Source organism: Pyrenophora tritici-repentis, assembly GCF_003171515.1.
Source record: "Pyrenophora tritici-repentis strain M4 chromosome Unknown M4_contig_00023, whole genome shotgun sequence".
In the NCBI taxonomy this organism is placed as follows: domain Eukaryota; kingdom Fungi; phylum Ascomycota; class Dothideomycetes; order Pleosporales; family Pleosporaceae; genus Pyrenophora; species Pyrenophora tritici-repentis.
The window spans coordinates 1-27,410 of record NW_027093986.1 but is presented as its reverse complement, the minus strand read 5'-3'; the positions used below and the strand labels follow the sequence as shown (position 1 = coordinate 27,410).

General features: G+C 49.9%; 13 protein-coding genes across 13 annotated transcripts; 6 read left to right on the top strand and 7 right to left on the bottom strand.

The window, feature by feature from the left end:
• Positions 1 to 19: 19 nt before the first annotated feature.
• On the top strand, positions 20 to 2,672 carry PtrM4_152490 (uncharacterized protein; the record flags this gene model as incomplete). Its single annotated transcript, XM_066110190.1, has 4 exons — positions 20 to 535; positions 592 to 1,173; positions 1,230 to 1,362; positions 1,672 to 2,672. The coding sequence occupies 4 exons, from the start codon at positions 20 to 22 to the stop codon at positions 2,670 to 2,672; spliced, it is 2,232 nt and encodes a 743-aa protein (XP_065958792.1).
• Positions 2,673 to 4,764: 2,092 nt separating this feature from the next.
• PtrM4_152480 (ComEC, membrane metal-binding protein) lies at positions 4,765 to 6,181 on the top strand (the record flags this gene model as incomplete). Its single annotated transcript, XM_066110189.1, has 2 exons — positions 4,765 to 5,091; positions 5,201 to 6,181. 2 exons carry the CDS (start codon positions 4,765 to 4,767, stop codon positions 6,179 to 6,181), a joined length of 1,308 nt encoding a protein of 435 aa, XP_065958791.1.
• A 479-nt stretch (positions 6,182 to 6,660) lies between these two features.
• On the top strand, positions 6,661 to 7,425 carry PtrM4_152470 (uncharacterized protein; the record flags this gene model as incomplete). Its single annotated transcript, XM_066110188.1, has 1 exon — positions 6,661 to 7,425. The coding sequence occupies one exon, from the start codon at positions 6,661 to 6,663 to the stop codon at positions 7,423 to 7,425; it is 765 nt and encodes a 254-aa protein (XP_065958790.1).
• A 329-nt stretch (positions 7,426 to 7,754) lies between these two features.
• PtrM4_152460 (uncharacterized protein) lies at positions 7,755 to 10,456 on the bottom strand (the record flags this gene model as incomplete). The annotated part of the gene is made up of 2 exons (XM_066110187.1): positions 7,755 to 7,783; positions 7,879 to 10,456. 2 exons carry the CDS (start codon positions 10,454 to 10,456, stop codon positions 7,755 to 7,757), a joined length of 2,607 nt encoding a protein of 868 aa, XP_065958789.1.
• A 130-nt stretch (positions 10,457 to 10,586) lies between these two features.
• On the bottom strand, positions 10,587 to 11,387 carry PtrM4_152450 (PRP38-assoc multi-domain protein; the record flags this gene model as incomplete). The annotated part of the gene is made up of 1 exon (XM_066110186.1): positions 10,587 to 11,387. One exon carries the CDS (start codon positions 11,385 to 11,387, stop codon positions 10,587 to 10,589), a length of 801 nt encoding a protein of 266 aa, XP_065958788.1.
• An 85-nt stretch (positions 11,388 to 11,472) lies between these two features.
• PtrM4_152440 (DUF3505 multi-domain protein) lies at positions 11,473 to 12,438 on the bottom strand (the record flags this gene model as incomplete). Its single annotated transcript, XM_066110185.1, has 1 exon — positions 11,473 to 12,438. The coding sequence occupies one exon, from the start codon at positions 12,436 to 12,438 to the stop codon at positions 11,473 to 11,475; it is 966 nt and encodes a 321-aa protein (XP_065958787.1).
• A 1,108-nt stretch (positions 12,439 to 13,546) lies between these two features.
• PtrM4_152430 (uncharacterized protein) lies at positions 13,547 to 14,311 on the top strand (the record flags this gene model as incomplete). The annotated part of the gene is made up of 1 exon (XM_066110184.1): positions 13,547 to 14,311. One exon carries the CDS (start codon positions 13,547 to 13,549, stop codon positions 14,309 to 14,311), a length of 765 nt encoding a protein of 254 aa, XP_065958786.1.
• Positions 14,312 to 14,640: 329 nt separating this feature from the next.
• Positions 14,641 to 14,939, bottom strand: PtrM4_152420 (uncharacterized protein; the record flags this gene model as incomplete). The annotated part of the gene is made up of 2 exons (XM_066110183.1): positions 14,641 to 14,660; positions 14,765 to 14,939. The coding sequence occupies 2 exons, from the start codon at positions 14,937 to 14,939 to the stop codon at positions 14,641 to 14,643; spliced, it is 195 nt and encodes a 64-aa protein (XP_065958785.1).
• Positions 14,940 to 15,710: 771 nt separating this feature from the next.
• Positions 15,711 to 17,615, bottom strand: PtrM4_152410 (uncharacterized protein; the record flags this gene model as incomplete). Its single annotated transcript, XM_066110182.1, has 3 exons — positions 15,711 to 15,752; positions 15,793 to 16,508; positions 16,649 to 17,615. The coding sequence occupies 3 exons, from the start codon at positions 17,613 to 17,615 to the stop codon at positions 15,711 to 15,713; spliced, it is 1,725 nt and encodes a 574-aa protein (XP_065958784.1).
• Positions 17,616 to 17,745: 130 nt separating this feature from the next.
• On the bottom strand, positions 17,746 to 18,546 carry PtrM4_152400 (PRP38-assoc multi-domain protein; the record flags this gene model as incomplete). Its single annotated transcript, XM_066110181.1, has 1 exon — positions 17,746 to 18,546. One exon carries the CDS (start codon positions 18,544 to 18,546, stop codon positions 17,746 to 17,748), a length of 801 nt encoding a protein of 266 aa, XP_065958783.1.
• Positions 18,547 to 18,631: 85 nt separating this feature from the next.
• On the bottom strand, positions 18,632 to 19,597 carry PtrM4_152390 (DUF3505 multi-domain protein; the record flags this gene model as incomplete). The annotated part of the gene is made up of 1 exon (XM_066110180.1): positions 18,632 to 19,597. One exon carries the CDS (start codon positions 19,595 to 19,597, stop codon positions 18,632 to 18,634), a length of 966 nt encoding a protein of 321 aa, XP_065958782.1.
• A 431-nt stretch (positions 19,598 to 20,028) lies between these two features.
• PtrM4_152380 (uncharacterized protein) lies at positions 20,029 to 25,345 on the top strand (the record flags this gene model as incomplete). The annotated part of the gene is made up of 3 exons (XM_066110179.1): positions 20,029 to 20,646; positions 20,697 to 21,304; positions 21,496 to 25,345. 3 exons carry the CDS (start codon positions 20,029 to 20,031, stop codon positions 25,343 to 25,345), a joined length of 5,076 nt encoding a protein of 1,691 aa, XP_065958781.1.
• A 1,155-nt stretch (positions 25,346 to 26,500) lies between these two features.
• Positions 26,501 to 27,280, top strand: PtrM4_152370 (ComEC, membrane metal-binding protein; the record flags this gene model as incomplete). Its single annotated transcript, XM_066110178.1, has 1 exon — positions 26,501 to 27,280. The coding sequence occupies one exon, from the start codon at positions 26,501 to 26,503 to the stop codon at positions 27,278 to 27,280; it is 780 nt and encodes a 259-aa protein (XP_065958780.1).
• Positions 27,281 to 27,410: the final 130 nt, after the last annotated feature.

The window sequence follows — 27,410 nt, the reverse complement described above, 5'->3', positions numbered from 1 at the left end:
GCAGTCAATCTACAAAGCCATGGCATATACAAAGGATAACAAAGTCGAAAGAATTCCACCTATACAAGGAGAAACATCATTCGACAAGAAATGCCAAGCGTTCCGCAACACGCTATTCCCACCACCGCCCATAACCGAAGCGCCCACATTCACCAACTACCAGGAAAAGAGATGGGATTGGCCAGCACTATCCACGACTGAACTAGAACGAGCATGCTCAAGTCAAGTCAAAAGTAGCACCCCAGGACCAGATGCAATAACACAAGACATAATCACAGCCGCGTACAAAGCTCAACCGCAAACAATGTTTAGAGCTTTCTCACTCCTATTCAACTATGGATACCACCCAAAATGCTGGAAACAAGCTACAGGAGCTGTTCTTAAAAAGGCATCAAAACCAGACTATTCAATCCCAAAAGCCTACAGAGTTATCACTCTATTAAGCTGTTTAGGAAAGATTAACGAGAGGATCACCGCAAGTAGGCTGAGCAATCTAGCAGAAATCACAGAGCTACTACACCCAACCCAAATTGGGGTAGACTCAAGAAATCTGCAATAGATGCAGCTATGCTACTCATCGACCAAATTCAGCACCAGAAACAGAAAGGCCAAATAACATCAACTATCTTCCTAGACGTAAAGGGAGCATTTGACCACGTCTCACACAATCAATTCCTGCGAACGCTTAAGAAGCTAGGCCTTCCAATTAGTCTTATCGCTTGGACAAAATCCTTCTTCTCAAACAGATCGCTAAGACTCTCCTTCGACAATAAGACACAAGAATTCTCCGAGATAATAGCTGGGATACCTCAAGGCAGCCCAGTGTCTCCAATCTTCTTTCTTATCTACACCAGAGACCTCTTCCCAGGACTACAAAGCTTCAACCTATCCTATATTGACGACCTATCTCTATCGACATCCTCAACATCGCTAAAGAAAAATGTCAAAATACTAGAACAGCAAGTCCGCCTACTATCTCACCGAGGGAAAAACTTAGCGATTATGTTCGATATAGCTAAGACAGAGCTCATCCACTTTACCGCCAAGAAAGAGAGAAAAGAGAGAAGCCTACAGCTTCCAGACAACACCATTGTAGAACCGAAAGACACAATCAAATGGCTAGGTATCCACATAGACAATAGACTGTCCTTCAAGGAACATATTGCTACACGCGTAAGCCAAGCAAGGAAAGCATTCTATAGACTAGGGAGACTAGCCAACATCGAAAGAGACTCTCCCCAAAAGCAGTACGACAACTATACCTAGCATGCGTCACAAGCGTTGCAGACTACGGATCACAAATATACTGGAAGAACCAAAGCTACGCCACTAGCCTCCTACAATCACTGCACAACCTGGCGTGTAAAGATAATTGAGTGTTTAGAACGTCACCATCCCTACCAACAAGCATTGAATCCGGACTTACGTCACCTGCAATTAGACTCAACACCAACAACCGAAAGTATGCGTCTAGAGCACACCAGCTATCCAGCAACCACCCAATCCAGAAAGCAATTACAAGGATCACAAATACAGACAAAGCTAGCTACAAAAAGCCAAACCAGCATAGACAACTATACACTATTGTTAAGTCAATCCCAGAGAGACAACAATAGCGTAGAAAAGATAATCCCATATAGGTTCAGACCATGGGAAAGTCTTAACTACAAGGTTACTGTATCAAAAAAGAGCAAAAGGAAGAGGCAATTGCACACACGGATTATATCCTATCAAGGAGCGGAGATAACTTCACCGCAATCTACTCAGATGCCTCACAACACGACAAGGGAATAGGGATCGGCGTAGGTGTAGTAGCGTACAGCTCCACCCACGAAGAAACCTTTTCTCAAAAGACAAACATTGGATGCTCCCAACTAGTCTACAACGGTGAACTAGAGGGGATAGCACAGGCATTTGAACACGCGGCTACAGTGGCACAAGAAGGCCAAGAGATCTACGTATACGCAGACAACCAAGCAGCAATCCATAGGCTTAACAACCTATCGGACAACCCGGGACAACAGTGGCTACTAAGATGCATCAGAGCTGCAAAGAGAATAACGACAAAGAAAGCATCGATCCACCTGCAGTGGGCCCCAGGACATAACGACGTCAAGGGCAACGAAAAAGCCGACACGCTAGCAAAGGAAGCAGCTAAAGAGAGACCAACAACATCGACCACAGCGAGCCTAGCCTACTTAGGCACAGAAATCAACAAAAATACAAAAAACAGAACAACTGATGGAGTACAAGAGGTATACCGACAGGCCCACCAAAAACAGAAGCTCCTACTCAAGGATCTTCAAGCTCAACACACATACAACAATCAAAGTCCCGAAGGAACACCAAGAGAAATCTCGAGCGCGTTCTACTCACTCAAGCTAGGACATGGATACTTCAACTCCTACCTTAAGAGATTCAACAAGAGAGACTGCAATCTATGTATATGCTACAAACCACAAACACCACAGCATCTACTTCTAGATTGCAAACAGTACAAAACACATCGAAATACACTCAAAGAAGCAATACCACACAGACCCATCACCCTCCCACTCCTCCTCCAAACAAAGACAGGCATCAAAGCTACTCTAGCCTTTATTGCAAGTACTAGGATTGGCACGAGAAAATGGCACCTTGGGCAAACCACCGAACAGACAGACACTGTATAAAACTACAAAAACAATATTTCCTTATCTAAAAGAGCCCGCTGCTACATCTCTTTCTATTCACCACACTGCTCTTTAGCACCCGCCAATGGAAGACTAGCTCTGAAATTGGAGTACGCAAAACACCACCCAAATTGTACAAGACCCATAGAAACTCCACAACGACCATCATACATAGAACGGCTTAGCCAAAGTCCTACATAGTCACCGACTGATACAGGACTCTAATGGAATATAATAATAATAATAATTTACGCTTCTGCCTACTCTGAAACCCCTCTTTCTTATTTTCTAGTAAACTCTCTTATATTTCCTCCTCTCTAAAACCCCCCTATATATTATTTACTATCCACTTTATTATTCTTAACTCTTTTTACTTACTTTCTCTAGTTATCTTCTTATACTATAATACCTAACCCTCTTACCCTCCCTGATCCTCTCTACCCTCCCTGATCCTCTCTACCCTCCCTGATCCTCTCTACCTCCCTGATCCTCTCTACCCTCCCTGATCCTCTCTACCCTCCCTGACCCTTCCTCTCCCTGACCCTTCCTCTCTCTACCCCTAACCCCTTTAACCGCGCCCTCCACTACTCTCTTACCTCCCTCTACCCTACCTCTTCCTCTATTAACCCCCCTATTAATACTCTGTTACACTATCAATTTGCGTCTCGTACTATCCAATACTGCCCCGAACAATTCCTCTCCTACCCCTTACATTTCTCCTGCCTAACTCCCTACTAAATACATAACGAATAACCCTTATACAAATCTACTCTAACACAATCTTAACTGCTTCTTTTGTATTTCTCCTCCCCGTCACTAACATCTCCCTATTTTGTCCTCGCTTTGCTTATCACCCGCCCTTCGCATATTCCCTATCTATTCCCCTACTATCCTAATTGCCCAACCTTGCTATAAATACCCTCGAAACTAACAATCTTTTATATCTGCTGTCTAATCTCCTCCGTATCTATTATCTTCTTATTGCTTGTATACACACGTTATACCATTCGCTATACTAACACAACCTAAATACTTCTTCAACTATCTCCTTTGCCTACTACCTCTTAGTTCTCTAATACTGTTGTATATTGTGTCGGCTCTGTCCTTCGCCTACCGCCGTCTATATACCGCATCGCATTATCTACTACCCTATATACCTCTATCACTATTCTGCGTCGGTAAACTTAAACTCTACCTACTGTATGCACGTCCAACACGGCCTGCCTCGTCTTACTACTGTTGCTTAAATACCCACTATGCATTATTGTACTGTACCTTAACTCTATCCTTATCCTTATTACTACTGCTGTTCTTGCTACTCTCTCTTTACTTGCTCTATATTTTTTTACTTCTCTTTCTATTTTCTTTACTTCTCCTTCTTTCTCTTTATCTTTTGCTTCTTATGTCCTTCTCTATAAACTTCCTTATCTTTCTCTCTCTTTCTTCTTCTACCTATCTTCTATTCCCTTTACTATACTCCTCTTAAATTATATCGGGTTTCTTTTATTCTTCTTTCTTTTCTAACATCTCTTTTTAATATTATTGAAACATAATCTCTTATATCTTTTTTATTTATATCTTCTTCTTATGACTCTACTTTTATATAAACTTAATCTTTTCTTCTATCTTCTTATTAATGTATTCCTAATAACTTGCTCTGTCTTCTACTACAATCCTAATCCTTAAATCCTACTTAATTCTATGCTTGATTTCTTTCTTAAACACTATCTAATATATACTACAAACTATACCTGTTTTACCTACCTCATCTATCGATTATGAATCTCACCAACTTTATACTCTCTCTTTTCGAATCTTTCTTTTCTTTGCTTTATACCTGCATACTTATTTTAACATAAATAACTCTTCTTTAAACTTTTGCTCTTACTATACCCTTACTGTGCTTATTACTCTTACTACTGTTACTATCTTTGCCTCTATTATAATTACTCTTGCTTCTACCACGGCTACGGCTGCTATTCTTGTAACTTTTCCTTCTATCGCGACTATCACTCTTACTGTCTATTCAATTACGGTTACGGGTTCTACTATTGCAACTCCCGCTGTTCCTGCCGTCCTTGCTGCTTTTAACATGCTCGTTATTACTCCTACGGCTACTACTACACCTGTGTTTACTGCCGCTTCTACAAATATCGCCACTGCGGCCCCTACGCTTCCTATTCTTGCTATCCACTCCGTCCTTGCTGCTCTCGCCATTCCAGCTGCTCCTGCTGTCCTCGCTGCTCCTGCTCTCGCTAATTACGCTCCTACTATTTCCGCCCTTACTGCTCTTACTCCTGCAGCTTTTACTCTTAATGCGCCTACTCCTACGGTTACTGCTCTTATTGCTGCTACTCTTAATGCTCTAGCTCTCACTGCTATTGCTCTCGCTACTCTCGCTATTCTTGCTACTACTACTGTCCCTGCTGTCGCCAACCTCGCTTCTATCGCTATCCTTACTGCGACCACTCTCCCTGCTCCTATTATTTTCGCTGCTTGTAACACCCTCGTTGCTGCCGCCTTTAAAGCTCCTACCCTTGCTACTCCTGCTATTCTTACTGCTCCTGCTCCTACGGCTCTTACTTCTACGTCCTGCTCTTGCTACTCTTACTCCTACCGCTCTTACTCCTCCGCATTCCGCAATCCTCCCTATTACTGCTTCTGCTCTCGCCACTTCCTCTATCTCTACTATCCCCGTCCTTCTTGCTGCTCTCGCTTTCCCCGCTGTTCCCGCTGTCTCTACTGCTCTCTTCTGCCCCTTACCTCCTACGCCTCCTCCACCTGCGGTAACTGCGGTTTCGGCGGCCGCTACCGCTCCTCTTGTCGCTGCTCTTACTACCCTCGCTACTTTCGCTTTCCTTGCTGCTCTTAATATCTTCGCTATCAATCCTACGGCTTCTGTTCTCGCTGCTCCTGATACTCTTACTATCTCTACTGTCCTTACTTTGTCCCTTGTCCTTGTAACTTGCACTGCTCTTAATATTCTTATTACTACTCCTACTACCCCTGCACCTGTTGCCGCTTCTGCCCCTGCTATCCTTGCTGCTTATAATATCCTTACTTCTACCTCTTACCTCTTACAGCTTATATACACCTCCGGCTACTGCTATTGCTACTGCTACTCTCCTACTTTCGCTATCCTCGCTACTCTTACTGTCCTTACTATCCTCGCTGTTCTTACTATCCTCGCTGTCCTCATTATCCTCGCTGCTTCCGCTGTCCTTACAATCCTCGCTGTCCTCGTTGTCCTCGCTGCTTCCGCTGTCCTTACAATCCTCGCTGTCCTCGTTGTCCTCGCTGCTTCCGCTGTCCTTACAATCCTCGCTGTCCTCGTTGTCCTCGCTGCTTCCGCTGTCCTTTCTACCCTTACTGCCCTTACTATCCTCGCTGTTCCCGCTGTCCTTGCAATCGCTACAATTAACTTAATAGTTAATTCCCTTGCCGTTCGCCCCTTTCTTGCGCTGCCCTTGTTGCTCTTACTGTCCTCGCAATCATCGCAATCACCTTAATTACCTTAATTGCCTCTATCCTCGCGGCTACACATCCTGCTCTTACTGCTCTTGCTACTCTTACTTCTATCGCGCCTGCGGCTCCTGCTTTCCTACTCTCGCTATCCTCGCTTCTCTCACAGCTGATCCCGCTATCCCTACTATCCCCGCCGTCCTCGCTGCTCTCGCTGCTATCGATATCCTCGCTTCTGCTCCTCACTCCCCACCGCTCCTACTACGCCTGCGGCCGCTATAACTACTTCTGCCCCTGCTCTTGCTTTCCCTACTGCTCTCGCTGTCCCTGCTGTCCCCCCACTGCTCGCGCTACTCTCGCTGCTTCTCACTTCCTACCGCTGCTACGGCTTCTACAACTCCTTTCGCCGCTGCGGCTCCTGCTCTCGCTGTCCTTACCGTCGTCGCTGCTCTCGCTACTCGCTCTGTTCTCGTTACTCTCGCTATATGCGCGGCTCTCGATGCTCTCGCTGCCAACGCTACCTATCATGTCGCTGCTCTTATTTCTCTCGCCTCTCTCGCTCCCTACGCTCTCGCTACTTGCCATCTCGTTGCTCTCGCCTGCCTCGCCTGCCTCGCTCTCGCTACTTGCCATCTCGTTGCTCTCGCCTGCCTCGCCTGCCTCGCTCTCGTTGCTCTTGCCGCTCTTGCTGCTCTCGCTCTTGCTGCTCTCGCTATCGGAGCTACTCTCGCCGTCGTCACGACCCTCGCTTTTCCTCCCTGCTCAAGCTGCTATTACTGCTTTCGCTACCTGCCATCAAGTTGCCCTCGCTGTCCTCGCCATCCTCGCCATCCTCGCCATCCTCGCCGTCGTCGCTGCCCTCGCTATCGCCACTATCGCCACTGTTGCAGCTATTGCTCTCGCTACCAACGCTGCCTGCGCTCTTACTGCTCTCGCCGCTCTCGTTACCTTCTCTGCCCTCGTCTTTGTCGTTGCTCTCATTGCTCTCGCTGTTGCCGCTGCTTTCGCTACCTCTAATATCTTTACTACCCTCGCCTTCGTCACTACTCTCGCTGCTCTCGCCTTGATCACTGCTCTCGCTGCCCTCGCCTTCGTCGCTACTCTTACTGCTGCTACTATCGTCACTGTTGCTGCTATCTCTCTTGCTGCTAACCCTGCCTACGCTCTCGCTGATCTTGCTGCTCTTGCCTTTATCGCTGCTTACACTATCCGACCTACTCGAGCTGTTGGAGCTACCCTCGTCAACGTTACAACTCTCTATATTTCCTCTACTCGCCTATTAATCTTGTAATCCAACAAAACTCTCCTGCTAAGTTATTGCTCTCAACCGTCTCTAACAATCGCTTTTTTCCTAAAAACTCAAACAACGTCGGCCCTGCTCCTGAATTACTAACCCCGAACTCCTCTAACCGCGCCGTCCATCGGTTTCCTACCTCGCTCCGCCCTAATGCTATACTTAATAACCCGCCTATTAATACCCCTCTATACTGGCAATCCCCGTCTTGGACTCTCTGATATCGCCCAAAACTATTCCTTTCCCACCGATTGCATATCTCCTGCGGCACTCCACACCAAAAACAGCCCGAATAACGCTCAAACTTAATTGTCTCTTCCATCCTCTTAATCGACTCCTTGATCCGCTGGCTCTCCTGTCGCCAACATTGCCGTACGTCGTGTGCGCTCGATCCTTGCCCTACCGCCTCGCATAACCCACACCGGTTTATCCATTGCGCCAGCTGCCTACGCAGCCACTCGACGTCGGCGAACTCCTGCTGCCGCTGCTGTATCAATCTCTGTCGCGGGCCGCCTTGCTCTCGTTGCTGCTGATTAAACGCCTGCCGCGCCTCTTCTTGCTCCCTCTCCAATGTCTCCGCCTCTTCTTCGTTGCTGCTGCCGCCCTCGGCCACCTCCACCACCTCCATCTCCTCCACCTCCTCCACCTCCTCCACCTCCTCCATCTCTTCCATCTCCTCCTCCATCTCCTCCTCCATCTCCTCCTCCATCTCCTCCTCCTCCATCTCCTCCTCCTCCATCTCCTCCCCGTCGGCTCTCATGCATACGTCACACCTCTCCTCTCCCTCCTCGCACCGAGCTCGCTCGGCCTCGCGCCTGTCTAAATACCCGTCCAACATTACCCGTCTACATGTCGCCGCCTCGTCTATGCCTTCGACGTATGCTCGCACCAACCGCTGCTCCGCCTCCCCCTGCTTGTCATCCGCCGCTCGCTGCTCGCCGTCCTGCACCATCATGATGGCCTCGCTCCGCTCCCCGTCTCGCCCGGCTCGCCCGCTCTCCTGCGCGTAATCCAACACGCTAAACGGCCAATCCATGTGGACAATGCACCGGATATCGGGCACGTCCACTCCCATGCCCAACGCGCTGGTTGCCACAATCACCCGCTGCTTGCCGCCCATGAACTCCTCCAACATGCTTGCCTTGCCAACCGCGTGGTGATGATACGCATGGCACTTGAGCTTCTCGGCTAACCCCTTGACCTTTGGCACTGAGTTGCCGTACACTACAATCTTGCCGCTCTTATACTTTCGGACCTTCTGCTGTACCATCGCCAACACCGTTGCCTCTACCTCCTGTCTCTTCCTCTCCTTCTCTACCCTTACCACCCGGTACGCTATGTTGCTCCGTGCTGTTGGTGCCCTAAACATTCTTACCTGCCCACGCTCAAAATGCATTCGCCGGAATAACTCGTCCTCCTCGCTGGGTGGCAACGTTGCTGTTAACATGACCATCTGCGTCTCTACAGCCACTAGCTTACCTAGCTGCTGCATCTGCTTGCGGAACGTGTACTGCCGGTTTAACACGATATGGCACTCGTCGATAATAATCCGATCTAGCTGCCGCGTCGCTCGTAGCCGGTTTAAAAACGTTGCAAATTCCTCTCCAACTGCCGACTCGGGCGTCACTAACACCACCGCTGCTGCGTCTGGCGGACGCCGACTCTGCCACTCTACGCACGATATCCCTAGCTTCTTGCACCGCTGTGCCATGTCGCCACGCAACGCGATCAACGGCACTACCACCACCGTCGTGCCGCCCTGCTCTGCCCACGCCGGCAACATGAACAACAAGCTCTTGCCTGCCCCCGTCGGCATCACCGCTACTACGGGACTCTCGCCTGCTGTGATGGCTTTGATCGCTGCCTCCTGCACCCCCCGGAACTTGGCCTCCTCGCCCATCATGCGCTTCAGCTGCGCTCTCGCGTCCATCTTCCTCAGCCGCTGCCACCGATCCACCCTTGCCTCGTCTGCCTCGCTCTCAAACGGCGCTCTCTTCCGCTTGCTGCTTCTTCTCTGGTCGTCCAAGCCTGCCTGGAAGCCCAAAAATCTATGCCAATCCGTGCTCGATGCCCGGAACTGCTGCCGCCTATCCGCCACGGCCCCTGACTGCTCCATGATCCCTCGCGCGTATACCAGTCCCGCCACGTGCGACGTATGGCCCGCCTGCTCGTCGGCAATCGAATCTCCTGCCTGCTCCTCAGCCCACTCCTTATTCTCCTCGCCCTCATCTGCCTGGAACGCTGTCGATCCACGCAAAAACCGCCGGCTGATGCCAATCGCCATCTCCCGGTACCCGGCAAACGTCCACTCCTGGCCCATCGCGATCCGGCTCTCGCGCTTCAACGCCTCCCGCAGCCGATCGGTCGTCCACTTGCGGCCGCTGGGGTCTGCTGGCCACATATGCGACGAAACTGCCTCCTTCTCCCACACCAACGCCTCGAGCCGCTGCTGGAACGGCAACACCAGCCACATATACCACACTACCAGCTCGCCCACCTCGCGCGGCAAATATCGATGGATAATCTTGACGTCGCCGCTGACTTTGTATCCCTTGTGGTACCGTGTCACAAACACCACCATGCCGTCCTCGATGAATATATTGCGATGCCCCCCTTGCACTGTGTTGCTATGCCGTACGCTCAGTAGCTCTGGCCCTCGCGCTGGCTGCCCACCCGTTATGTGCATTAACACCGCCAGCTTCTCGCGAAATTCTACCACCCGGTCCATGTATCGCTCTATTGCCTGTCGGTCTACCCCTGACTGCGTCCCGGGCTTCATGAACCGACTCCGGATGCTGGCGCTCTCGCCTACCCGCTCAAATAACCACCTCTCGCCGTTGACGGGCATGTTTGTGCGATGATCCTTCAAAAAGTTCCATCCTGGCCGCTCGTCGGTTGGGTTGTCACGTATGCTCTCCCATGGCACTGCCGGCACCGGCGCTGCCTTGCTGCTAAACATTAACTCCTCTGTTAATAATCGCCGGCTCTCGCTAGCCAGCCCATGTACCATGCCGCGGAACTGCGCCATGCTAAAATGCAGCTCTTTGTACAGCAGCTCGTCGCCAGACTCCGCAACAATCAATCGATCGACATGATTGATTCCTATATAGGTTAAAGAGTTACTTTATTAGGCAGCCTTTAACCTAGATAGGAATCAATCATGCCGATCCGATTGATTGTTGCGGAGTCTGCTCGTCGCCGTTCGTCCACTCTACATGCCCGCGGGTTGTAGTGTTGTAATGGATCTTCAATCCATACGTCCGCAAATCCAACATCCACTGCATGGGGCTATGGCTGCCGCGCACCATGAACCGGTCCATCATCTTCTGCACTAACTGCAAACACCCCTTGGGACGCCGTCGCTGGCTTGGCCCGCTCTCGTACGCGCTGTCATCTAAGTCGTCGTCTGTCTCATCGCCGCTATCCTCCTCGGGCCCTGACATTTCTAGTCCCTTCTGCACGACCATAAACCGAGCGATCTTGATCACCGCCGATAATATCGGCGGGTACTGCTCCGGCCCCTTCCATCCGTCCTCCTTGACGCCCAGCACCGCCAACGCGCACACCAGCGGGCTGTCATACTCTCTACGGGTGATGCGGTGGTTAAGTAATGCAATGCAAAACTCCAAACACGCTTTCTGTATCTTAGACAACTTCTTAGGCTCGGGGCCTTCTCCCTGACCTGGCTCTTCCTCAGCTACCTCTATCGCCTCGTCTATGTCGTCCATCATCTCCTCGTCCAGCTCTTCTCTCTCTTCGTCCATATCCTCGGCTTCATCTTCTTCGTCTCCCTCTATGCTCCGCTTTGCCTGTTCGATTAACACCTCCCATGCCTCTCGCTGCCGGCGCGTAAACCGATACTTGGGGCTCTTCCACCCGTGCTCTTTCTGTGTGCGTGCAAAAAACATTAACATCTGCTGCCACGGTCGTGTGTGCTTGACAATGGCGTTCTTGTCCATATACGGCTGCAGACTCCGCAACAATCAATCGGATCGGCATGATTGATTCCTATCTAGGTTAAAGGCTGCCTAATAAAGTAACTCTTTAACCTATATAGGAATCAATCATGTCGATCGATTGATTGTTGCGGAGTCTGTACGGCTGTAACGGCTGGAACCGGGTTTGGTGCATCTCTGTGCGAATTGCCTCCAACCGTATAAACACGCCAATCCGGTCAATAATGGATGCCTGGCTGAACCGCGCCAATCCATCCATGGCTGCCCAAATCGCTGCTTCCACCGGCTCGGCCTGCTGCTCCTGCCTGGCATCTGGCTCTGCCACGGGCTCCTCGATGCACGCTAACAAATCCGGCCTCTCCATGCCCACTAGGTACGGCAACCACTGCGTCCGCTCCAGCCATGGGTTCACCTCGTCGCGCTCGCCCTCCTGGATCGTCGTCTGCGCCCGCTTCTCGATGTCTGCCCACGCCTTGGCCATCTGCTCGCCCACTCGCGCCCATGCTGCTGCCCCGTCTACGGGCACGATTTCGGGGCCTTCTCCATCCTGGCTGGGTGCCTGGACCTCAAAGTACTGCGATCCATGCCGGCTGCTGAATAATCGCTGGCAATGGACCAGCCGGTACCCCTTATCCATATGTGCCTGCACGCTCTTCTGCCTGGTTCGACTTGGCCGCCCTCGCTTCTTCCCTGCTGACCATCCTTGATGGTCCTTACGCCAATGCTTTCGTATAGCCTCCTTACTTCTTGCTACATAATAGCAGCAGCTGGAGTCAAATTGGCATAACATCCCGTCTGTATACACTGGCAATTGCCGCACAGGCTTTGGAGCACCAGTCGGCACCTCGAGCTCACTAGGGTACTGGACTAACCCAGCCCAGCTGCGAACCTGCTGTCCAACTGCCTCAGCCTCCTTGTAACTAACCTTATGCTGCTTCTGTAGATGGCCCTCAATCTGATCTGGCCATACTGCATATCTGCACTCTCTGCATGCCGCTACGCTGTGCTCAGGCACATGCTCGAAATACTGGCACTCGATGCTAGGTTTAGACATGTTGAAATATCGACGCCTACCTGTTCTACTCGGCTTCTTATATACACGCGCTGTTGATCGCTCTCTCGGTGCTTACTCCGGCGGCGCGCGCGCGGCGGGGTGCCGAGCCTCGCGACCTCCTGACCCCCCAGACGCGTAACCCTAACCAAGAACACCAAACCCTAAGCTCCTGAACCACATAGTCTGCTGCGCTGTAAATTCGTCAGATTGTGCGTCTACGTATGCTGAGTTATATGTCTAAATTTGGAGTAATTTCGACTATAGACTAAAAATGGGATGTACTCCTGAAGTTTAATGGGATAAACCCCTGGTTCTAGTATATACCCGCCATACGCGTACTTCTCAGCACTAACAAAAAAATGGTATATTATAACGTACCATTGAGCGCCCTGGGTTAGGTAAGTGGGTCTAGGAGAGTGACCGGATTGAATTGATTGTTGCGGAGTCTACTCGTTGTCCTCGCTGCTTCCGCTGTCCTTTCTACCCTTACTGCCCTTACTATCCTCGCTGTTCCCGCTGTCCTTGCAATCGCTACAATTAACTTAATAGTTAATTCCCTTGCCGTTCGCCCCTTTCTTGCGCTGCCCTTGTTGCTCTTACTGTCCTCGCAATCATCGCAATCACCTTAATTACCTTAATTGCCTCTATCCTCGCGGCTACACATCCTGCTCTTACTGCTCTTGCTACTCTTACTTCTATCGCGCCTGCGGCTCCTGCTTTCCTACTCTCGCTATCCTCGCTTCTCTCACAGCTGATCCCGCTATCCCTACTATCCCCGCCGTCCTCGCTGCTCTCGCTGCTATCGATATCCTCGCTTCTGCTCCTCACTCCCCACCGCTCCTACTACGCCTGCGGCCGCTATAACTACTTCTGCCCCTGCTCTTGCTTTCCCTACTGCTCTCGCTGTCCCTGCTGTCCCCCCACTGCTCGCGCTACTCTCGCTGCTTCTCACTTCCTACCGCTGCTACGGCTTCTACAACTCCTTTCGCCGCTGCGGCTCCTGCTCTCGCTGTCCTTACCGTCGTCGCTGCTCTCGCTACTCGCTCTGTTCTCGTTACTCTCGCTATATGCGCGGCTCTCGATGCTCTCGCTGCCAACGGTACCTATCATGTCGCTGCTCTTATTTCTCTCGCCTCTCTCGCTCCCTACGCTCTCGCTACTTGCCATCTCGTTGCTCTCGCCTGCCTCGCCTGCCTCGCTCTCGCTACTTGCCATCTCGTTGCTCTCGCCTGCCTCGCCTGCCTCGCTCTCGTTGCTCTTGCCGCTCTTGCTGCTCTCGCTCTTGCTGCTCTCGCTATCGGAGCTACTCTCGCCGTCGTCACGACCCTCGCTTTTCCTCCCTGCTCAAGCTGCTATTACTGCTTTCGCTACCTGCCATCAAGTTGCCCTCGCTGTCCTCGCCATCCTCGCCATCCTCGCCATCCTCGCCGTCGTCGCTGCCCTCGCTATCGCCACTATCGCCACTGTTGCAGCTATTGCTCTCGCTACCAACGCTGCCTGCGCTCTTACTGCTCTCGCCGCTCTCGTTACCTTCTCTGCCCTCGTCTTTGTCGTTGCTCTCATTGCTCTCGCTGTTGCCGCTGCTTTCGCTACCTCTAATATCTTTACTACCCTCGCCTTCGTCACTACTCTCGCTGCTCTCGCCTTGATCACTGCTCTCGCTGCCCTCGCCTTCGTCGCTACTCTTACTGCTGCTACTATCGTCACTGTTGCTGCTATCTCTCTTGCTGCTAACCCTGCCTACGCTCTCGCTGATCTTGCTGCTCTTGCCTTTATCGCTGCTTACACTATCCGACCTACTCGAGCTGTTGGAGCTACCCTCGTCAACGTTACAACTCTCTATATTTCCTCTACTCGCCTATTAATCTTGTAATCCAACAAAACTCTCCTGCTAAGTTATTGCTCTCAACCGTCTCTAACAATCGCTTTTTTCCTAAAAACTCAAACAACGTCGGCCCTGCTCCTGAATTACTAACCCCGAACTCCTCTAACCGCGCCGTCCATCGGTTTCCTACCTCGCTCCGCCCTAATGCTATACTTAATAACCCGCCTATTAATACCCCTCTATACTGGCAATCCCCGTCTTGGACTCTCTGATATCGCCGAAAACTATTCCTTTCCCACCGCTTGCATATCTCCTGCGGCACTCCACACCAAAAACAACCCGAATAACGCTCAAACTTAATTGTCTCTTCCATCCTCTTAATCGACTGCTTGATCTGCTGGCTCTCTTGTCGCCAACATTGCCGTACATCGTGTGTGCTCGATCCTTGGCCTACTGCCTCACATAACCCACACCGGTTTATCCATTGCGCCAGCTGCCTACGCAGCCACTCGACGTCGGCGAACTCCTGCTGCCGCTGCTGTATCAATCTCTGTCGCGGGCCGCCTTGTTCTCGTTGCTGCTGATTAAACGTCTGCCGCGCCTCTTCTTGCTCCCTCTCCAATGTCTCCGCCTCTTCTTCGTTGCTGCTGCCGCCCTCCTCCATATCCTCCTCCATCTCCTCCTCCATCTCCTCCACCTCCTCCATCTCTTCCATCTCCTCCTCCATCTCCTCCCCGTCGGCTCTCATGCATACGTCACACCTCTCCTCTCCCTCCTCGCACCGAGCTCGCTCGGCCTCGCGCCTGTCCAAATACCCGTCCAACACTACCCGTCTACATGTCGCCGCCTCGTCTATGCCTTCGACGTATGCTCGCACCAACCGCTGCTCCGCCTTCCCCTGCTTGTCATCCGCCGCTCGCTGCTCGCCGTCCTGCACCATCATGATCGCCTCGCTCCGCTCCCCGTCTCGCCCGGCTCGCCCGCTCTCCTGCGCGTAATCCAACACGCTAAACGGCCAATCCATGTGGACAATGCACCGGATATCGGGCACGTCCACTCCCATGCCCAACGCGCTGGTTGCCACAATCACCCGCTGCTTGCCGCCCATGAACTCCCCCAACATGCTTGCCTTGCCAACCGCGTGGTGATGATACGCATGGCACTTGAGCTTCTCGGCTAACCCCTTGACCTTTGGCACTGAGTTGCCGTACACTACAATCTTGCCGCTCTTATACTTTCGGACCTTCTGCTGTACCATCGCCAACACCGTTGCCTCTACCTCCTGTCTCTTCCTCTCCTTCTCTACCCTTACCACCCGGTACGCAGAGATGTCAACAAGCAAGTCAAGCTGGCTTGATTCTTATCGATTGCAGATCACAGACAATATAGAGGCTCGTGCACAGTGGCACGTCCCAGAGAATGGTCTGTGATCTGCAATCGATAAGAATCAAGCCAGCTTGACTTGCTTGTTGACATCTCTGCCGGTACGCTATGTTGCTCCGTGCTGTCGGTGCCCTAAACATTCTTACCTGCCCACGCTCAAAATGCATTCGCCGGAATAACTCGTCCTCCTCGCTGGGTGGCAACGTTGCTGTCAACATGACCATCTGCGTCTCTACAGCCACCAGCTTGCCTAGCTGCTGCATCTGCTTGCGGAACGTGTACTGCCGGTTTAACACGATATGGCACTCGTCGATAATAATCCGATCTAGCTGCCGCGTCGCTCGTAGCCGGTTTAAAAACGTTGCAAATTCCTCTCCAACTGCCGACTCGGGCGTCACTAACACCACCGCTGCTGCGTCTGGCGGACGCCGACTCTGCCACTCTACGCACGATATCCCTAGCTTCTTGCACCGCTGTGCCATGTCGCCACGCAACGCGATCAACGGCACTACCACCACCGTCGTGCCGCCCTGCTCTGCCCACGCCGGCAACATGAACAACAAGCTCTTGCCTGCCCCCGTCGGCATCACCGCTACTACGGGACTCTCGCCTGCTGTGATGGCTTTGATCGCTGCCTCCTGCACCCCCCGGAACTTGGCCTCCTCGCCCATCATGCGCTTCAGCTGCGCTCTCGCGTCCATCTTCCTCAGCCGCTGCCACCGATCCACCCTTGCCTCGTCTGCCTCGCTCTCAAACGGCGCTCTCTTCCGCTTGCTGCTTCTTCTCTGGTCGTCCAAGCCTGCCTGGAAGCCCAAAAATCTATGCCAATCCGTGCTCGATGCCCGGAACTGCTGCCGCCTATCTAGACTCCGCAACAATCAATTCAATCCGGTCACTCTCCTAGACCCACTTACCTATCTAGGTAGGGCTTAAACTCCTATAGGTAACTACTAGGCTTAAAGCGGTAATCAATCAATCCAATCTGAACCTTCTAGGACCCACTTAATTGATTGTTGCGGACTGTGCGCCTATCCGCCACGGCCCCTGACTGCTCCATGATCCCTCGCGCGTATACCAGTCCCGCCACGTGCGACGTATGGCCCGCCTGCTCGTCGGCAATCGAATCTCCTGCCTGCTCCTCAGCCCACTCCTTATTCTCCTCGCCCTCATCTGCCTGGAACGCTGTCGATCCACGCAAAAACCGCCGGCTGATGCCAATCGCCATCTCCCGGTACCCGGCAAACGTCCACTCCTGGCCCATCGCGATCCGGCTCTCGCGCTTCAACGCCTCCCGCAGCCGATCGGTCGTCCACTTGCGGCCGCTGGGGTCTGCTGGCCACATATGCGACGAAACTGCCTCCTTCTCCCACACCAACGCCTCGAGCCGCTGCTGGAACGGCAACACCAGCCACATATACCACACTACCAGCTCGCCCACCTCGCGCGGCAAATATCGATGGATAATCTTGACGTCGCCGCTGACTTTGTATCCCTTGTGGTACCGTGTCACAAACACCACCATGCCGTCCTCGATGAATATATTGCGATGCCCCCCTTGCACTGTGTTGCTATGCCGTACGCTCAGTAGCTCTGGCCCTCGCGCTGGCTGCCCACCCGTTATGTGCATTAACACCGCCAGCTTCTCGCGAAATTCTACCACCCGGTCCATGTATCGCTCTATTGCCTGTCGGTCTACCCCTGACTGCGTCCCGGGCTTCATGAACCGACTCCGGATGCTGGCGCTCTCGCCTACCCGCTCAAATAACCACCTCTCGCCGTTGACGGGCATGTTTGTGCGATGATCCTTCAAAAAGTTCCATCCTGGCCGCTCGTCGGTTGGGTTGTCACGTATGCTCTCCCATGGCACTGCCGGCACCGGCGCTGCCTTGCTGCTAAACATTAACTCCTCTGTTAATAATCGCCGGCTCTCGCTAGCCAGCCCATGTACCATGCCGCGGAACTGCGCCATGCTAAAATGCAGCTCTTTGTACAGCAGCTCGTCGCCAGACTCCGCAACAATCAATCGATCGACATGATTGATTCCTATATAGGTTAAAGAGTTACTTTATTAGGCAGCCTTTAACCTAGATAGGAATCAATCATGCCGATCCGATTGATTGTTGCGGAGTCTGCTCGTCGCCGTTCGTCCACTCTACATGCCCGCGGGTTGTAGTGTTGTAATGGATCTTCAATCCATACGTCCGCAAATCCAACATCCACTGCATGGGGCTATGGCTGCCGCGCACCATGAACCGGTCCATCATCTTCTGCACTAACTGCAAACACCCCTTGGGACGCCGTCGCTGGCTTGGCCCGCTCTCGTACGCGCTGTCATCTAAGTCGTCGTCTGTCTCATCGCCGCTATCCTCCTCGGGCCCTGACATTTCTAGTCCCTTCTGCACGACCATAAACCGAGCGATCTTGATCACCGCCGATAATATCGGCGGGTACTGCTCCGGCCCCTTCCATCCGTCCTCCTTGACGCCCAGCACCGCCAACGCGCACACCAGCGGGCTGTCATACTCTCTACGGGTGATGCGGTGGTTAAGTAATGCAATGCAAAACTCCAAACACGCTTTCTGTATCTTAGACAACTTCTTAGGCTCGGGGCCTTCTCCCTGACCTGGCTCTTCCTCAGCTACCTCTATCGCCTCGTCTATGTCGTCCATCATCTCCTCGTCCAGCTCTTCTCTCTCTTCGTCCATATCCTCGGCTTCATCTTCTTCGTCTCCCTCTATGCTCCGCTTTGCCTGTTCGATTAACACCTCCCATGCCTCTCGCTGCCGGCGCGTAAACCGATACTTGGGGCTCTTCCACCCGTGCTCTTTCTGTGTGCGTGCAAAAAACATTAACATCTGCTGCCACGGTCGTGTGTGCTTGACAATGGCGTTCTTGTCCATATACGGCTGCAGACTCCGCAACAATCAATCGGATCGGCATGATTGATTCCTATCTAGGTTAAAGGCTGCCTAATAAAGTAACTCTTTAACCTATATAGGAATCAATCATGTCGATCGATTGATTGTTGCGGAGTCTGTACGGCTGTAACGGCTGGAACCGGGTTTGGTGCATCTCTGTGCGAATTGCCTCCAACCGTATAAACACGCCAATCCGGTCAATAATGGATGCCTGGCTGAACCGCGCCAATCCATCCATGGCTGCCCAAATCGCTGCTTCCACCGGCTCGGCCTGCTGCTCCTGCCTGGCATCTGGCTCTGCCACGGGCTCCTCGATGCACGCTAACAAATCCGGCCTCTCCATGCCCACTAGGTACGGCAACCACTGCGTCCGCTCCAGCCATGGGTTCACCTCGTCGCGCTCGCCCTCCTGGATCGTCGTCTGCGCCCGCTTCTCGATGTCTGCCCACGCCTTGGCCATCTGCTCGCCCACTCGCGCCCATGCTGCTGCCCCGTCTACGGGCACGATTTCGGGGCCTTCTCCATCCTGGCTGGGTGCCTGGACCTCAAAGTACTGCGATCCATGCCGGCTGCTGAATAATCGCTGGCAATGGACCAGCCGGTACCCCTTATCCATATGTGCCTGCACGCTCTTCTGCCTGGTTCGACTTGGCCGCCCTCGCTTCTTCCCTGCTGACCATCCTTGATGGTCCTTACGCCAATGCTTTCGTATAGCCTCCTTACTTCTTGCTACATAATAGCAGCAGCTGGAGTCAAATTGGCATAACATCCCGTCTGTATACACTGGCAATTGCCGCACAGGCTTTGGAGCACCAGTCGGCACCTCGAGCTCACTAGGGTACTGGACTAACCCAGCCCAGCTGCGAACCTGCTGTCCAACTGCCTCAGCCTCCTTGTAACTAACCTTATGCTGCTTCTGTAGATGGCCCTCAATCTGATCTGGCCATACTGCATATCTGCACTCTCTGCATGCCGCTACGCTGTGCTCAGGCACATGCTCGAAATACTGGCACTCGATGCTAGGTTTAGACATGTTGAAATATCGACGCCTACCTGTTCTACTCGGCTTCTTATATACACGCGCTGTTGATCGCTCTCTCGGTGCTTACTCCGGCGGCGCGCGCGCGGCGGGGTGCCGAGCCTCGCGACCTCCTGACCCCCCAGACGCGTAACCCTAACCAAGAACACCAAACCCTAAGCTCCTGAACCACATAGTCTGCTGCGCTGTAAATTCGTCAGATTGTGCGTCTACGTATGCTGAGTTATATGTCTAAATTTGGAGTAATTTCGACTATAGACTAAAAATGGGATGTACTCCTGAAGTTTAATGGGATAAACCCCTGGTTCTAGTATATACCCGCCATACGCGTACTTCTCAGCACTAACAAAAAAATGGTATATTATAACGTACCATTGAGCGCCCTGGGTTAGAAACAACAACAACAAGACAACAGAGAGGCTAAAATGGCCCCAGATAGCGACACTATCGTAGTCCAGCTACCAGAAGACCTCCGGACCTCAAGCACACTGGACGACGAAATGGAGACCGACGAAAGGCACCAAGACAACCCAACAACACCCATCGAGCAGACCACCCAAGAAACACCAAGGTTAATTATTCAGCCACCACTAAATAAAAGACCAGCGGCATTCTCCCCAGAGATAACTACAAGAGAGAGAAACCCATTCCAGAACAGCCAAGAAAAGAAACCAAGAGCAAAGGACTCAACCCAAGCAATCTTCTGGGCAAGGGACCTAATTCTACAAGCATCTACTATGGCCGAATCCCATCTATCCCAAAACAAACTACTACAACTACTGGACGTCTTTAGAGACTTTACGGAACTAGGCAGGGTTACGCAGCAAATGACTGAGAAGTTTACAGCACAGCTTGCGTACCAGACTGCAACGCTTACAAGCGCCTCCCAACAAGCTACAAAGACACTAAAGAAAGCTGTTAATGCCGCAACTGGACCACAAAACCCAAACAACCAAGAAAAACCAAACAACCAGAACACCCAGAACATCCAAAACACCCAAAACACCCAAAACACCCAACAAAACAAGACATCATACGCTAGCGTAGCCGCCCAGAACAACGGAAACACATGGACTACAGTGTCTACAAAAAGAAGACAAACAAAAAGCCAGCAAGCTACTACCAAGCAGTCCTTACGCTTACCCAGCCTACGTCTCACACACCACTCCAGATTAGAGACCTAATCAACGAAGAGTTCACAAAGGGCGGCATCAAAGACCCAGTAGTGAAGGAAGTAACAACAAGTAGAAAGAACAATATTATTCTAACAACCACTCCAACCTACTCAGGAGAATACCTAGTCCAACACAAGCATATATGGCATCAAAAGTTTGAGCTAAAGAATGTACAACTACTAGAATCATGGACGAAAGTAGTAGTACATAATGTGCCAACAGAATGGGAGGGAGCAGAGACACTAGAGATACTCCACACAGAAATCCCAGCATACAACAACGGACTACAAATTACTGGCAACCCATACTGGATATCAAGAGAATGGCAAAACAAGAAGAACAGCTCTATTGTAATAGCATTCAAAACAGCCGAAGACGCAGCCAGACTTGGTGGTAGAATTACAATCCTTGGACAAACTCTCTTCACCGAAAAGTTTAAGCCTATAGCAGCATCTACCCAATGCCTAAACTGCCAACAATTTGGCCACCCAGCCACTAGATGCCGAAACCAACCAGCATGCAATTTGTGCGGAGAAGAACATGCAACTACAACACACAAATGCTCAGTGTGTAATACAAAAGGAAAACCCTGCAACCATACACTCCCCCACTGTAGTAACTGCAAAGAGCCCCACTTTGCAAACAGCAAAGAGTGCGAACTCTACCAAGCAGTAACAAAGAGCATCCCCGCAGGATTTTAATGTTGAACAACATTAGGATCCTCCAAGTCAATCTCAACAAGAGCATTACAGCGACTGAGTCTACACTGCAACTTGCAGTTGAACTTAAAGCTGATATAATTGCAATTCAAGAGCCATGGCTAACTACCAACGACAACTACGCAACAGCAAGATCCATAAATCACACTGCGTTTATCCAGATCTTACCAGTAACAAACCTACCCGTCCGCCCTAGGGTTCTATTTTATATATCTAGAACACTAGAAGCAGAGACATTCACCCAAAACGACTTCAAAATAGACCCAGACGCAATGGCTATTACAATAAAAGGTTCTAATTTCCAATTTAACCTATTTAACGTATACAACCAAACAAACGCCGAAGGGGAAAAAACACTGCCCAGAGCTATACTTAACACTAAGCTTCCGCCAAGTTCTATTTTAGTACTAGATAGCAACGAGCACCATCCATTGTGGGACCCGCTATGCCCAACGACGAGCCAAGGAGCACAGCCATTTATTGACTGGATTGAAGAACAAGATCTAGAGCTCCTAAACACACCAGGAGTAGGCACATTCTTCAGACCACACCTATCTAGAGAAACAGTCCTAGACCTCTCACTTGTCACTCCAGACTTGGCTAGCAAAGCTACGGACTGGCAGACTATACCTGAAACTGGATCAGATCACTACGGCCTCCTATTCTCCATCCAAACAAACGCAGACCTTGTAGAAAACCCGACAAACCAACCCAGATTTAATACTGCAAAGGCTAACTGGGACACCTTCAACAAAGAACTAGAAACGGCAATCCAAAACAGTCAAACCTTGCAAGATATGGACCAGATCAGTGATCCAAGAAAGGCAGACTTAATGGACCTCCTCCTCGGCAACAATACAGAGCTAGAGCAACAGCTAGAAGAGATTGGTAAAGCAATAACTCAAGCAATCCAAACTGCAGCAAACAAAGCTATCCCTATCACTAGACTTGGTCCAAAACCAAAAGCTTGGTGGAACAAAGAGCTGACAAAGCTACGACAAGACACTTCCCACTATAGAAGGATTTTTAAAGAAAAGCTCGAAACTACTGCGATACACGACGCCTACCTAGAGAAAAGAGACTTCCTACGTGCACGAAACACCTACAACAAGGCAATCAAAGACGCTAAAAGGAAACACTGGAATGAATTCCTAGAGAAGGAAGACCCGCAGTCAATCTACAAAGCCATGGCATATACAAAGGATAACAAAGTCGAAAGAATTCCACCTATACAAGGAGAAACATCATTCGACAAGAAATGCCAAGCGTTCCGCAACACGCTATTCCCACCACCGCCCATAACCGAAGCGCCCACATTCACCAACTACCAGGAAAAGAGATGGGATTGGCCAGCACTATCCACGACTGAACTAGAACGAGCATGCTCAAGTCAAGTCAAAAGTAGCACCCCAGGACCAGATGCAATAACACAAGACATAATCACAGCCGCGTACAAAGCTCAACCGCAAACAATGTTTAGAGCTTTCTCACTCCTATTCAACTATGGATACCACCCAAAATGCTGGAAACAAGCTACAGGAGCTGTTCTTAAAAAGGCATCAAAACCAGACTATTCAATCCCAAAAGCCTACAGAGTTATCACTCTATTAAGCTGTTTAGGAAAGATTAACGAGAGGATCACCGCAAGTAGGCTGAGCAATCTAGCAGAAATCACAGAGCTACTACACCCAACCCAAATTGGGGGTAGACTCAAGAAATCTGCAATAGATGCAGCTATGCTACTCATCGACCAAATTCAGCACCAGAAACAGAAAGGCCAAATAACATCAACTATCTTCCTAGACGTAAAGGGAGCATTTGACCACGTCTCACACAATCAATTCCTGCGAACGCTTAAGAAGCTAGGCCTTCCAATTAGTCTTATCGCTTGGACAAAATCCTTCTTCTCAAACAGATCGCTAAGACTCTCCTTCGACAATAAGACACAAGAATTCTCCGAGATAATAGCTGGGATACCTCAAGGCAGCCCAGTGTCTCCAATCTTCTTTCTTATCTACACCAGAGACCTCTTCCCAGGACTACAAAGCTTCAACCTATCCTATATTGACGACCTATCTCTATCGACATCCTCAACATCGCTAAAGAAAAATGTCAAAATACTAGAACAGCAAGTCCGCCTACTATCTCACCGAGGGAAAAACTTAGCGATTATGTTCGATATAGCTAAGACAGAGCTCATCCACTTTACCGCCAAGAAAGAGAGAAAAGAGAGAAGCCTACAGCTTCCAGACAACACCATTGTAGAACCGAAAGACACAATCAAATGGCTAGGTATCCACATAGACAATAGACTGTCCTTCAAGGAACATATTGCTACACGCGTAAGCCAAGCAAGGAAAGCATTCTATAGACTAGGGAGACTAGCCAACATCGAAAGAGGACTCTCCCCAAAAGCAGTACGACAACTATACCTAGCATGCGTCACAAGCGTTGCAGACTACGGATCACAAATATACTGGAAGAACCAAAGCTACGCCACTAGCCTCCTACAATCACTGCACAACCTGGCGTGTAGAAAGATAATTGGAGTGTTTAGAACGTCACCATCCCTACCAACAAGCATTGAATCCGGACTTACGTCACCTGCAATTAGACTCAACACCAACAACCGAAAGTATGCGTCTAGAGCACACCAGCTATCCAGCAACCACCCAATCCAGAAAGCAATTACAAGGATCACAAATACAGACAAAGCTAGCTACAAAAAGCCAAACCAGCATAGACAACTATACACTATTGTTAAGTCAATCCCAGAGAGAGACAACAATAGCGTAGAAAAGATAATCCCATATAGGTTCAGACCATGGGAAAGTCTTAACTACAAGGTTACTGTATCAAAAAAGAGCAAAGAGGAAGAGGCAATTGCACACACGGATTATATCCTATCAAGGAGCGGAGATAACTTCACCGCAATCTACTCAGATGCCTCACAACACGACAAGGGAATAGGGATCGGCGTAGGTGTAGTAGCGTACAGCTCCACCCACGAAGAAACCTTTTCTCAAAAGACAAACATTGGATGCTCCCAACTAGTCTACAACGGTGAACTAGAGGGGATAGCACAGGCATTTGAACACGCGGCTACAGTGGCACAAGAAGGCCAAGAGATCTACGTATACGCAGACAACCAAGCAGCAATCCATAGGCTTAACAACCTATCGGACAACCCGGGACAACAGTGGCTACTAAGATGCATCAGAGCTGCAAAGAGAATAACGACAAAGAAAGCATCGATCCACCTGCAGTGGGCCCCAGGACATAACGACGTCAAGGGCAACGAAAAAGCCGACACGCTAGCAAAGGAAGCAGCTAAAGAGAGACCAACAACATCGACCACAGCGAGCCTAGCCTACTTAGGCACAGAAATCAACAAAATACAAAAAACAGAACAACTGATGGAGTACAAGAGGTATACCGACAGGCCCACCAAAAACAGAAGCTCCTACTCAAGGATCTTCAAGCTCAACACACATACAACAATCAAAGTCCCGAAGGGAACACCAAGAGAAATCTCGAGCGCGTTCTACTCACTCAAGCTAGGACATGGATACTTCAACTCCTACCTTAAGAGATTCAACAAGAGAGACTGCAATCTATGTATATGCTACAAACCACAAACACCACAGCATCTACTTCTAGATTGCAAACAGTACAAAACACATCGAAATACACTCAAAGAAGCAATACCACACAGACCCATCACCCTCCCACTCCTCCTCCAAACAAAGACAGGCATCAAAGCTACTCTAGCCTTTATTGCAAGTACTAGGATTGGCACGAGAAAATGGCACCTTGGGCAAACCACCGAACAGACAGACACTGTATAAAACTACAAAAACAATATTTCCTTATCTAAAAGAGCCCGCTGCTACATCTCTTTCTATTCACCACACTGCTCTTTAGCACCCGCGCCAATGGAAGACTAGCTCTGAAATTGGAGTACGCAAAACACCACCCAAATTGTACAAGACCCATAGAAACTCCACAACGACCATCATACATAGAACTTAGGCTTAGCGACTGATACAGGACTCTACGGCTAGGGCTAGTAAACTGGGAGACGGAGCAATACTGAAACTTACACATAACGATATCACTAACATAAAGAGCTAATTGGCTCGATACTAAGTGCCACACGTTATACATTCGGTATACTAGCGGATTAAACTCTATATTAACTATAATACTATGCTACTGTATATTACTATCTCTCTCTCTTACTTGCTCTATTTTTCTTTACTTCTCTTTCTATTTTCTTTACTTCTCCTTCTTTCTCTTTATCTTTTGCTTCTTATGTCCTTCTCTATAAACTTCCTTATCTTCTCTCTCTTTCTTCTTCTACCTATCTTCTATTCCCTTTACTATACTCCTCTTAAATTATATCGGGTTCTTTTATTCTTCTTTCTTTTCTAACATCTCTTTTTAATATTATTGAAACATAATCTCTTATATCTTTTTTATTTATATCTTCTTCTTATGACTCTACTTTTATATAAACTTAATCTTTTCTTCTATCTTCTTATTAATGTATTCCTAATAACTTGCTCTGTCTTCTACTACAATCCTAATCCTTAAATCCTACTTAATTCTATGCTTGATTTCTTTCTTAAACACTATCTAATATATACTACAAACTATACCTGTTTTACCTACCTCATCTATCGATTATGAATCTCACCAACTTTATACTCTCTCTTTTCGAATCTTTCTTTTCTTTGCTTTATACCTGCATACTTATTTTTAACATAAATAACTCTTCTTTAAACTTTTGCTCTTACTATACCCTTACTGTGCTTATTACTCTTACTACTGTTACTATCTTTGCCTCTATTATAATTACTCTTGCTTCTACCACGGCTACGGCTGCTATTCTTGTAACTTTTCCTTCTATCGCGACTATCACTCTTACTGTCTATTCAATTACGGTTACGGGTTCTACTATTGCAACTCCCGCTGTTCCTGCCGTCCTTGCTGCTTTTAACATGCTCGTTATTACTCCTACGGCTACTACTACACCTGTGTTTACTGCCGCTTCTACAAATATCGCCACTGCGGCCCCTACGCTTCCTATTCTTGCTATCCACTCCGTCCTTGCTGCTCTCGCCATTCCAGCTGCTCCTGCTGTCCTCGCTGCTCCTGCTCTCGCTAATTACGCTCCTACTATTTCCGCCCTTACTGCTCTTACTCCTGCAGCTTTTACTCTTAATGCGCCTACTCCTACGGTTACTGCTCTTATTGCTGCTACTCTTAATGCTCTAGCTCTCACTGCTATTGCTCTCGCTACTCTCGCTATTCTTGCTACTACTACTGTCCCTGCTGTCGCCAACCTCGCTTCTATCGCTATCCTTACTGCGACCACTCTCCCTGCTCCTATTATTTTCGCTGCTTGTAACACCCTCGTTGCTGCCGCCTTTAAAGCTCCTACCCTTGCTACTCCTGCTATTCTTACTGCTCCTGCTCCTACGGCTCTTACTTCTACGTCCTGCTCTTGCTACTCTTACTCCTACCGCTCTTACTCCTCCGCATTCCGCAATCCTCCCTATTACTGCTTCTGCTCTCGCCACTTCCTCTATCTCTACTATCCCCGTCCTTCTTGCTGCTCTCGCTTTCCCCGCTGTTCCCGCTGTCTCTACTGCTCTCTTCTGCCCCTTACCTCCTACGCCTCCTCCACCTGCGGTAACTGCGGTTTCGGCGGCCGCTACCGCTCCTCTTGTCGCTGCTCTTACTACCCTCGCTACTTTCGCTTTCCTTGCTGCTCTTAATATCTTCGCTATCAATCCTACGGCTTCTGTTCTCGCTGCTCCTGATACTCTTACTATCTCTACTGTCCTTACTTTGTCCTTGTCCTTGTAACTTGCACTGCTCTTAATATTCTTATTACTACTCCTACTA